Consider the following 12,373-nt stretch of genomic DNA (forward strand, 5'->3'; position numbering starts at 1 on the left):
ACAAGGCACTCAATTTTAGAGTTCTAGAAATGTCACGCTACACATTTTGACCTATAGAAATAAGTAGATTGCATTGGGGTAATTTCGAAAGTCACATAAAATCACCATTATTTCGATCATATCAAGATTCCCGTTTCGAAATTACCGGAGCATTTCTGTGCTTCGAAATTACCCAAATGCACCCTAGGTACGTACATATACGAAGTCAAGTAACTCGAAAACGTAAATATAGAGTAGATAATTATTTTCTAAGAGAGTCCAAAAGATTTGTCCGCGTAAAGTCAGGCCAAATTAAGCAACTCATATTGTTAACAAGTCATATTCAAAACGATCGACCAAAAATTAACAGTTACGTATATTTTAAGAAGCCTTTTACACATTCTACCATCGCAGTCTATTTTATAACTTACTTATGAATCCACTTAATAGTATAAAAGCGAATTTATGATTATCTATCGGCTTCCAAAAAAAAATAGCAAAACTAAGCTCTTAGTTCAATTTTAATCTTTATTCGGTCGTTTTATGGTTGATTTTGGTTTTAAACTTTTCTAGAGTTAGGTCCTCTTGGGCGGGGAAAGCCGAGAGTTGTACATTAATTTCTCGTCTACTAAATATTAGTGATAACTGGCGAGCTCTTGGAGCGGTTTGCCGTTAAGCGATGATTTGAGCAAAGATTAAAAATTCAGACGCGGTGGAGTAAAGTTACCATTCTTTAGTACCTGCAAGTATGCATTACACAGTTGCCATATATTATGTACGAGTATATCGGAGCTGGTAAAGTCCCCACAAATATCGGAAGACTCTATTACCAAGGCTTTTAAGTGCGTATTTGTGAGGACTTTTCTCGCTCTGATATAATTAATAATATATTACTGCACAATAGCTCTTGACATGAATAATATATATTGGCTACAATATAAATGCATGATAGGGGAACTGAAATAAAAAGCAATAATCGGAATGCACGCGAAAAACAGATTTTCAGGGTGTCTGTATACACATATATATGCACCTAAGTTCGTTTTCACATTATCCGATCGGATATCGGATGTAGGACCGATATCCCATACATTTAAGCCGCCATCTTTGATTTTTTTTGCCAACATCCGATATCGGATCGGATAATGTGAAAACGCGCTATCCTAGTTTGGTACATAAACTCAAACTACGGGTTAGCAATTAATATATCCACTGGACACAAAAGACAAATTTCTTCTTCCTACAAACATTATTTTACATATCCTCATCATCAAAAGATGACGGGGGAGAGATGAGAGAATTCCTTTAAAGCAGACGTGGACAGCTTACTTCATCGATGCTCATCTTTGAAAAGGATTTTCCAAAGAAGGGACTTCTGAACAAAATAATAACCTAATCACAAAATTAAAATTTTGAAAAAAAACCCCGACCGCGATATAGTGGACCGATTTTTATGAAACATGGATAAGAACACTCCCGACTAACTCAGCTTTCAAACAAAAAAAAACTAAATCGAAATCGGTTCATCCGTTCGGGCGCTACGATGCCACAGACAGACAAACAGACAGACAGACACGTCAAACTTATAACACCCCGTCGTTTTTGCGTCGGGGGTCAAAAAAATCCGACAAGTCCTCTCAGAGGCTTCAACCTGATACCCATCAACCGCAACTTTCTTCCGCCCAACTCTTTGCACATCCGCCACACCGCCTTTCCTTCACTCAGTCACCCCGCACGCGACTCTGCGAGCGCACGCGCCATGCCCCAGTGACAGTGACAGTTGACATTTGACAGTTGACAGTGCCACCATGAAGCTGATACTTGTTATGTTGGCGGTCAGCCCCTTGCTGGCGCAGGAGGATTCGTTCGCGAGCTCCTTTCTTTCCGGTAAGCACTTTCTCTTAAGATAGGTCTCGTTTTTAGGTCGTCGATGTGAAATTTTATGCTGTGGTCAGTTATATGACCCATGTGTGTACGGTGTACCACATAGTTTCTTGTTAGTGTTTGAGCTTGTTGCGTTATACATATGTAGTGCGAAAAATTTTCCTTCGTATTTTTCCGGAAACGTTCATTTGTCATGCCAGTTCAGACAGTATCAGTACGTTTTGTACTGAGATTGACTGAAATAGCATGACACGTTCGTATGAAATGAAATAAAATATTTATTTTCCAAGTAGGCATATTACAAATGCGCATATGAAGTAATATGAACGTCAAATAAAGCTACGCCGGCAAACCTAAGTCTCGAGAAGATTTCAGTTCCCTCTCAGTTGGAGCAGGGTAAGTATGTTTCCGTTAAAAAGCTTTTCGCACTAGGTACATCTGTAGGTACTTTCGTAAGATTGAAAGACACTTCTGGGTGAAATTAGCTCAGGACCAGAACAAGTGGCGACCAAGAGAGGCCTGTGGTCAGCAAAGGCTGATATGATATGATGATGATTTAGCGTGACCACGCGTGACTATGCTGTTTGCAAACTTCACGTATATACTTTGGTTAGTTAGGTTGATCAAGTACTTTCCATAAAGGGTTCTATATGATGATATGAGTGCGACATCGCTAAGTTTTAGATAGCTCAGGACCAGGACAAGTGGCTTACTCAAAGAGAGGCCTATGGTCAGCATTGAGCGGCTAAAGACTGATATGATGATGATGATTTGAATGTGACTACCCTAGGCTTGTACATAGATAGTACTGTTGGCAACAATGTATGGCTGACTGGCCGAGCCATACATCACGTTTATAGCGGGTTAGAGCGGTCAGTTTCTATAGAGGGTTCTAGATTCTAGAGATAACCCTAAGTTATCGTGCTGTGCGTCTCTGAACCTGAGTTTCGTGGCTTGCGATGTAGTACCATACGAGTAAATCAGATACGAGTATCTAGACTATTTTTGTTCTTCGATAAAACATCTCAAGAATCAATTATGAAAATCTTGTATTTAAAGAACTACATCCTGTTTGTAACATAACATCTAAGTACTGCAATGCATGAGACCTTCTGAAAGTCTCATCTAAGGCTAGTGTAGTGTCAAGCAGTGATATATGTGTTATAGGACTTATAGGTGCCTATTTGAAATCTCAGTCACTAAAGCAATTAGTATGCCACAGTTTGTTGTGGTCTTGCAGTTCGAAGTTTGACTTGCAACGTCGCGCGTTGGGGCCTTCAAAATCGCTGCCAAATTAATTTGGTTTGACTTATATTTTACCGAGTATCTCGATAATATGCTTTATTAAAGAGTCAAAGAAATAGTATTGCTTATTAAAATACCATATATTGGTATTGCAGGGCTCATAAAAATTGCCACCAAGATTTAACCACACACAGTGTAAGTTCCACGCAATAACTTAGCACAAAACACATTGTATCGTGGCGGATATACAAGTATTCGGTAGGCAACCTAGTGAACGGTTTCTCCGATTCTAGACTAATGTAAACAGTACACATACCTAACGAACGAGCGACGGTACGGCGCCACAAAGGCTTGTCATGGTGATAATTGCGACTAAAAAGTCGTATGTATCGTTTTACATTATTTTATTATATATGAGTGAGCTAGGTAGGGACAGATGGGAATTATTCAAATCCAAGGTGATCATGGAGTGACACAATGGGACGTAGGCATTGCCAAACAAATGATGTTATTGCCATATATTAGACTTCAACGCGGTGTGATTAAGGACGGTGACATTTCATCAACCAAAAAGATGAGGTTCGTTACAACCAAGTTTTATATTACATATCATGTTCTTAGAATGTCGCAATGTTAAAAAAAATTAGTAGTAAATTGTCTAAAAATAACAAAAATACCAGTATTCTCTAAAATTATGGCATATGTCAGACTGTCCTAAGTGTAAAGTCCTATTTCTACTCGTCGACTTTAATCTGTCAATTAGGACACCACAGACGGCATTAGGATACGTGCTGACTTTTCAGTGTTGGATAGTCTTTGACACCTAGTCAACTATAATATTTCATTACATAAATCATTACACAAAAATAGAACCATATACAAGTTCTATACTAATTGGCGATACCTGGCAAATTTTTCTGCATCTGAAACATATTTTTTTTTATCTCTCGCGTTATCGACCAAACAGAGACGGTGTTATTACAAACAATTGGTTGCCAGGTAATTCGATGTTGATACAACGGTGAACGGCGCTATTAACTTGAATGATGATATTTTTCGTCCATTGATGATGAAAATGATGACTCATAGAAAAAGTATTGTATATACAATAGTGATATAATTAAGCTTTTCACTCTCGTACCGTACTATTAGGCCACTCAGCAAGCTTCGTGGCCTAAACATGGTACTCGACTGAAAAGCTTTGTATTAGGTATAAAATACTATTCTTTTGTAAATTCTAATTTCAAGTCAACTATAAAGCTCGACCAGAAATATATGACTTACGCGCCATGTTGCGTAATTTAAGTACAACTATTTTCTTCATACTATACTGAATTGTCATTGCCTACATCAGAATAACAGCGCCTACTTGACATTCCATACTAATATTAGAAATGGGAAAGTGTGTGTGTCTGTTTGTTTGTCCGTCCTTCACGGCAAAACGGAGCGACGAATTGTCGTGATTTTTTAAGTCGAGATAGTTGAAGGGATGGAGAGTGACGTAGGCCATAGGCTACTTTTTGTCTCTTTCTAACTCGAGCGAAGCCGCGGGCATAAGCTAGTTGTTTATACAGCACACTTCAAACAATAAAAAATAAATATGTATTTATGATGCTTAACTATACCTACATGTTTTGTGGTCAACGGAAAAACCAACAGATCAAAACTCGATGGAGAGCTTTCAATCAATGTTGCGTAATTTAAGTACAACTATTTTCTTCATACTATACTGAATTGTCATTGCCTACATCAGAATAACAGCGCCTACTTGACATTCCATACTAATATTAGAAATGGGAAAGTGTGTGTGTCTGTTTGTTTGTCCGTCCTTCACGGCAAAACGGAGCGACGAATTGTCGTGATTTTTTAAGTGGCGATAGTTGAAGGGATGAAAAGTGACATAGGCTACTTTTTGTCTCTTTCTAAAGCGAGCGAAGCATATATTCCTGGTCATATATTTCTGGTCAACCGGCCTAGCCGAATGACAATCGTTAACGCGGTCTGCCTATGACAACGATATTATCGTGAGCGTTTGTGCATTTGGCTACTTAGCCTAGTTTTAGTAAACATTCCTATGACGTCACAAGCAGCCGGTATCTCTGCTGTATCGGTATTATAGTGGAAGTTACGCATCGGAAAGACGCGTAACGGCGCGCGGACCGTTACGCGCGCCATATTGCCCGCTGATTTGAATTCTGTTCCAACGCCGGACCACAAGATGGTGGATATGTTGAGGACTTATTTAGCTAGATTAAGACAGGTTAGGTACTTAGAAGCGAAGTCATTTGGTGCATTGTTCTAAACTTCTCATGGATTTATACTGAACTAAATGATCTACGCTGAAAACGGGTATACTGGTAGTTACTAAGTTTGGGCGACTCTGTCAGTGTAACTTGCGTTAGCTTACATGCTTTTTTATCATGTCCAATCCCGGTATTTTCGACTGATACGACCTTCTGACCTTCAAAAACAGAGCGCCTTCAAAGTCGGCAACACACTAGCACCCTCTGTCGTGTTAAAGATGTAACGTCCTTGTAAAAAATGTTAAAGACTAGTAGGAGTTAGGTTGCTTGTAGGTACCGTTTCAAATAATCTCATTGCTGTAAAGAGTAAAAAGTCAGTTATTGTTTTACATACCTAATATCTAAACTAAAATGATAATTTTGGATTTTTTGTAACATCAACAACCCAAAGAAACTTAATCAACAACTAGAATTGTTTTGAATATAGAATGTGCGTCGAAACGGGCACTCGCGCGCAGTTACCACGCACCGAGCGTGTGTGTGTGTGTGTGTGTTCACATACTTCACATACACGTTGCGTCTGTGTGTGTATGTAGGCCGGCCGATCAACCCACTGACATCGGCCTTTGCCGACTTTACCACGGTTTCGGTTTCGTTATGTTTCGTTTTGGTGGCTTAAATTGGCGGTAGGATACAATAGATGACAGCCTCTATTTTTTGCTGTCATTACTGTTTTCTCTCACTCTATCAGTGGCCTATTTCACAACAGTGATAATTGTCGCCCGACAGTGACAGTTCGCCGTTCATTGCCTGTTCAACAAGGAAATATTACACACAATGCTGAGTAACAATTTTCTTTACGAAACAATTCAATCGAAATAGGCTTAGAATTGTCAGTGTCACGTCGCGTGTTAATTGTCAGTGACAATTATGTTTATATTTTCTAAGATTTCTTGCAAGTTAGTTATAGGATGGAATGATTAAAATACATAATTATGTGTCCTGCCGGGTTAGAGCCAGTTTGTAGCTCTTAATTTGATGTTCATAAGCACACTGTAATATGCCTACATGAAAAATAAACTACTTTACTTAGTGTGGTGAAATAGGCCACTGTAGTTGCCTTGTTATTGTTACTCCTACGGGACCGTGAGTTACCTAATAGCTATGTAAGTATCAATAAGGTAGAAATAGTTTGACGAATACCTAGTATGTAGTTTTAATTTGCTACTTCAAACTCAAAAGTAGCTCGGTTTTATTTTCTTAGATTTCGATTAGGTACAATCAATTTGTGGTTTTTGGCACAATTACCTATCAATTTAAGTCGACGAGTAGAAAATAGTATTTTATACAATCGTGATATAATACAATGCTTTTCAGTTGACTGTTGAGTACTATGTTTAGGCCACGAAGAATTGCTGAAGTGACCATTTACATAATAATAGATATAATACAATGCTTTTAGTTGAGAGTGAAAAGCTTAATTATATCACTATTGTATACAATACTTTTTCTATGAATCATCATCATCTTCATCATAAATGGACGAAAATATCATCATTCAAGTTAAAATTAATGTTGATAGCGTCGTTCACCGTTGTATCAACAATCAACATCGAATTACCTGGCAACCAATTTTTTGTAATAACTGTCTCTGATTGGTCGATAACGCGATAGATAAAAAAATGTGTTTCAAATGCAGAAAAAATTGCCAGGTATGCCAAATTAGTACAAAACTTGTATGAAGTTCTATTTTTGAAATTTTTTCAGTTAACTAAAGTGAAGTGTAATGAAATATTATAGTTGACATTCTGCCTCGTGGTAAAGTCCTGAAGAGTCTCCTCCTTTGGAAGCTCGGACACGTTGTTGTATAAGTTTGGTCAGGGCCGACTCTATAAAGAATCATTGGATGATTCAATATCAATGGCTTGAGACAGTCAATGGCCGGAGAAAGTCCTGCCGACGTGGCGACACCGGTTTCGGTTCGGACCAGTCAGCGTGGCGACACATCATTTCATCAATCTAGTCAAAACAGACTTCAGGCAAGCACGGCCGCATGATAAACGATACAATGTCAGGCCGTCCTTTTCGCACTAGGATTTGTAAACTATTGCGATAGGGATGCGATAAAGTTTATTCAACTAGTGTGTTACGCCCGCTGTTCATAATAAATACATAAGCTATGCCTGTATTCTTAAAAGTCTACCCCTTCTGCTTAAGTTTGAGCCACCTCTTAGTAATTGAACCCATACTTATCCCACATTGTACTTTTCTACAACACCCACGAAAGTAAAGGGTGGTGAAATTATTAAATAGTATGGCATTTTCACCTTGAAAAGTCAGATCTATAGATCAAACGATCGTTGCTTTAGTTTCGATAGGTGTCTTTATGCTAACGAGCGATTTTTGGTCAGCTAGAGCAGATTCCGCGTCGCCCTAAAAAATACAAAGAACGGAACGGAACGGAACGCAATACGGTACGGAATATGAAAAAATGTACAGAACATACGGTGGGTGAATACGACTCACACTTGACCGGTTTTTTTATTTCGAAGGAAGGTTCTCACGGTATTTGAGTGCAGGACTTTCTCCGCAGTCTGCGGTTTGACCGCGGTCTTGTGTCATCGATATTGAATCATCGAATGATTTACTTTATAAAGCCTGTGTGCGTAGCCGAATGCACAAAACGCTCACGATAATATCTCTTTCGTAGCTATCTATCTTTATCGCTCTTGTGTATTAGCGCGACAGAGCCAGACTATATTTCTGCGGCGTTTCGGTGGCGTTTCGTTTCGCAGAAATGCCATTCGGCTACGGGGCCTGACCAAAAATATACGACTACGCGCCACGCCATGTTGCGGAATTTCATTATAACTATTTTCTTCATGTTAAATGAAATCGATAACAGCTAGATGACTTTTAAATGGACATAGGTAACATAACCAAATGAGAATGACATATCACTATTGTCGATTGTCGCCCACAGTCGTTGACAGGCATCGTGAAAGTCCGGAAAATGTTGCGCAATTCTACTTGCCACTGGATCTACTTGCTTTAGTAATGGTCTGGGCAATTTGCATGATTTGAGCATATTTATTAGTAATGCGCCTTGGGAAATGCACGTGCAGGCAAAGCTGTGACACTTATGTGCGAAATGTCATTTGATATTTACGAGTCGATTTACGGTGAAGGGAAACATTGTGAGGAAACCGGACTGATTCCCAATAAGGCCGGATTACCCTTCGGGTTGGAAGGTCAGATGGCAGTCGCTTTCGTAAAACGTGCCTACACCAAATATTGGGATTAGCCTGCAGGAAGGCTGACCCATCAGGCTAGCATTTGCCACAGCTCATGGAAGCCTGATGGGTCAGGCTGAGCCGTGGCAAATGCCGGGATAACGCAAGGAGGATGATGATTGGTTGGAAAAATTCACATCCTTCCGTAAGTTGAGTAAGTACCTACGCAGCAGTTGCTCAGTTAGTCAAGCGTCATCGGAAATCGTAAACTAGAACTTTCCTTTGCTAATCCGCGAATAGATAACGTGCAAGTCAATCAGTGCTAACTGACTCAGTTGCGGGACTTCGGACCGTCAACATCAGCTCCTGAGGATGCCTCGTAGAGAGGCGAAACACGTGTCGAGTTTTGTATTTTGGTGGTGGGTTGTTATATTTATTTGCGTATTTATTTTTATTTTTGCGGTGGGAGGGTGGGAAAATTAATTGCATGTAAAATATACGCAAGTAATTATAACAGGTTAGCACTGATTGACTTGCACGTTATCTATTCGCGGATTAGCAAAGGAAAGTTCTAGTTTACGATTAACATGGATTTCCGCAAAGTAACGCCTGATTCCATCGATTAAGCGTCATCGGGTCAGTGTCCCGAAAGATTGCTATAGATTTAAATGAAAAAAACATTAAGTAGGTAGTCCATTTACATCAGCCAGAATATATTGGACATTTGGACATTTTAATCTCTAGTTCGTGTGCCTCTGGCCCTACAACTGCAACCCTTTGTGACATCTTTGGGGGCAGATTTCGTCGTTTACATTGAGATAACGAATTATTGAACAGAAGAGGCTGTTTTCAAAATGTCGGGCGTTTTAGTCACTGCCTATTAGTCACCTGTTACCTGCGAGCTGCGATATTTTCACAAGTGCGAATATGCGTTGAAGCACGCGTTAGCGATGCGACGCGCGTCCGTCGCGTTTTAAGGAAAAGAAAGCTTTGTTCCGCCGCCCTTATTAATTAAACTGCTTGTTGACTCAGCCTGCTGTCATACTCATGTGTAATAGTTTCGGAAAAATGGCGGCCTGTTATTATCACTTGTATCGATCAAGAGCTGGGGCCCTAAGATAAGTTGTCAATCTCTCTGTGGGGTTCTCAAAACTGAAAGTTACAAGTTACAAGCGGAAGTCTCTTTCTAACTTGTCAAATTAGACTACCGCATGCACATTGTAACTCGTGCTTCGAGAAATGGGCCCCTGGGGCCCTTAGACAAGTGGTCAATCTCTCTGTTGCAAACGATATCGATACACAACGACGGTGACGGCGACGACATTTTAACTTTAGGTCGCCTTACAGAAGACCGCAGCCAAATAGCACTAAACCCTACTCATAGTGTTGTGTTCCTGCCGGTGAAGGCTGCCAGAGCTCAACGAGGGTGCGGTGTGCTGATGGTGATGGAATGACTTACGGAACTAATATGTTCCTGCTATTGTCCTTTGAGCCGTCGGCAACCCGAGCCCTCCTTAGAACTTGTGTACACTCCTTTTTGCTGTGCACACACACAAGTTTCACAAGTTTTTAATGGGTTGGCAACGCGCATGTGAGTTGCAGGCGTCCATAGGTTACGGTGACCGCTTTCTATAAGGCGGAAGAATATCTATTTGCCACCTATATATACTTGTTTGCCACCGACGTAGTATAAAAAAGGTCGAAATTTATTGTAGAAACGCACAGTTGAGGACTATCCTGAGGATTATCGTAGGTAACCGATAACCGTGTTCAAAACCGATGACCGGTCTGGCTCAGTCGGTAGTGACCCTGCCTGCTAAGCCGCGGTCCTGGGTTCGAATCCCGGTAAGGGCATTTATTTGTGTGATGAGCACAGATATTTGTTCCTGAGTCATGGATGTTTTCTATGTATATAAGTATGTATTTATCTATTTAAGTATGTGTATCGTCGCTTAGCACCCATAGTACAAGCTTTGCTTAGTTTGGGGCTAAGTTGATCTGTGTAAGGTGTCCCCAATATTTATTTATTTTATTTTATTTTTATTTAAACAGTGAATGTTCAAAGGATTCGTTTAAACTCGTGTCATTATACGTTAACTTATTCTAATGCTTCATTTAAACAATGTTAAAGCAACGCATGACTGCTGTCACACGATGAATAATTGCATATGGCGGCGGTATTATGCCCGTTACATGATAAATAATGTAAATGTGGCAGCGTGATCAGGGGTAGGCAGATTACTGGCACGAATGCCACGCCACCGTTTAGCGGAGATTATCTTTCACCATCTGTAATAAGACGGCCGTATTCGAAGCACGCTTTACAGATATAACAGCGATACGATACCGTCGATATCAATTTGTCAATAGCATTATCACTTTTGACTCTGAAATCGGTATCGTATCGGGATGTCTTTGCAGCATTCCTTGAATGCGGCAGAAATACATATAATTACTAATTGCAATGCAATGTATTCTGTACACAGTTATGTTGCATTGCAATATTATTAGTATTATGCTTATGTGAATGTGTTTAGTAAAAAGTCCCACTTTGTCGGTTACCATTACAGCGAGATTTACTTGTAGGTAATATGAATAAACAGACAAAGCGGCTTTATAGCAATCTACAAAGTGGGACGTTTTCTCGTGCACACTCACATATGACTGCGGTTGATACTTATTGCTATGACTCTTTTTTAGGGTTCCGTAGTCAACTAGGAACCCTTATAGTTTCGCCATGTCTGTCTGTCCGTCCGTCCGTCCGTCCGCGGATAATCTCAGTAACCGTTAGCACTAGAAAGCTGAAATTTGGTACTAATATGTATATCAATCACGCCAACAAAGTGCAAAAATAAAAAATGGAATAAAATGTTTTATTAAGGTACCTCCCCTACATGTAAAGTGGGGGCTGATATTTTTTTTCATTCTAACCCCAACGTGTGATATATTGTTGGATAGGTATTTAAATATGAATAAGGGTTTCCTAAGATCGTTTTTTGATAATATTAATATTTTCGGAAATAATCGATCCTAAAGGAAAAAAAAGTGCGTCCCCCCCCCTCTAACTTTTGAACCATATGTTTAAAAAATATGAAAAAAATCACAAATGTAGAACATTATAAAGACTTTCTAGGAAAATTGTTTTGAACTTGATAGGTTCAGTAGTTTTTGAGAAAAATACGGAAAACTACGGAACCCTACACTGAGCGTGGCCCGACACGCTCTTGGCCGGTTTTTAGGGTTCCGTAGTCAACTAGGAACCCTTATAGTTTCGCCATGTCTGTCTGTCCGTCCGTCCGTCCGTCCGTCCGTCCGTCCGTCCGTCCGTCCGTCCGTCCGTCCGTCCGTCCGTCCGTCCGTCCGTCCGTCCGTCCGTCCGCGGATAATCTCAGTAACCGTTAGCACTAGAAAGCTGAAATTTGGTACCAATATGTACATCAATCACGCCAACAAAGTGCAAAAATAAAAAATGGAAAAAAATGTTTTATTAGGGTACCCCCCTACATGTAAAGTGGGGGCTGATATTTTTTTTCATTCCAACCCCAACGTGTGATATATTGTTGGATAGGTATTTAAAAATGAATAAGGGTTTACTAAGATCGTTTTTTGATAATATTAATATTTTCGGAAATAATTGCTCTTAAAGGAAAAAAAAGTGCGTCCCCCCCCTTCTAACTTTTGAACCATATGTTTAAAAAATATGAAAAAAATCACAAAAGTAGAACTTTATAAATACTTTCTAGGAAAATTGTTTTGAACTTGATAGGTTTTTTGAGAAAAATACGGAAA

The 12,373-nt window shown here is 39.7% G+C and overlaps 1 protein-coding gene across 1 annotated transcript in view; it reads left to right on the plus strand.

The window, feature by feature from the left end:
- Positions 1-1,720: 1,720 nt before the first annotated feature.
- LOC125232444 (protein masquerade) overlaps positions 1,721-12,373 on the plus strand; it is a 49,644-nt gene continuing 38,991 nt past the window's right edge. Inside the window, 1 exon segment of the mRNA XM_048138104.1 lies at positions 1,721-1,866. Within this exon segment, the coding sequence (XP_047994061.1) occupies positions 1,788-1,866 (79 nt within the window). The 5' untranslated portion in view covers positions 1,721-1,787.

This window comes from Leguminivora glycinivorella, chromosome 1 (assembly GCF_023078275.1).
Source record: "Leguminivora glycinivorella isolate SPB_JAAS2020 chromosome 1, LegGlyc_1.1, whole genome shotgun sequence".
Classification (NCBI taxonomy): Eukaryota; Metazoa; Arthropoda; class Insecta; order Lepidoptera; family Tortricidae; genus Leguminivora; species Leguminivora glycinivorella.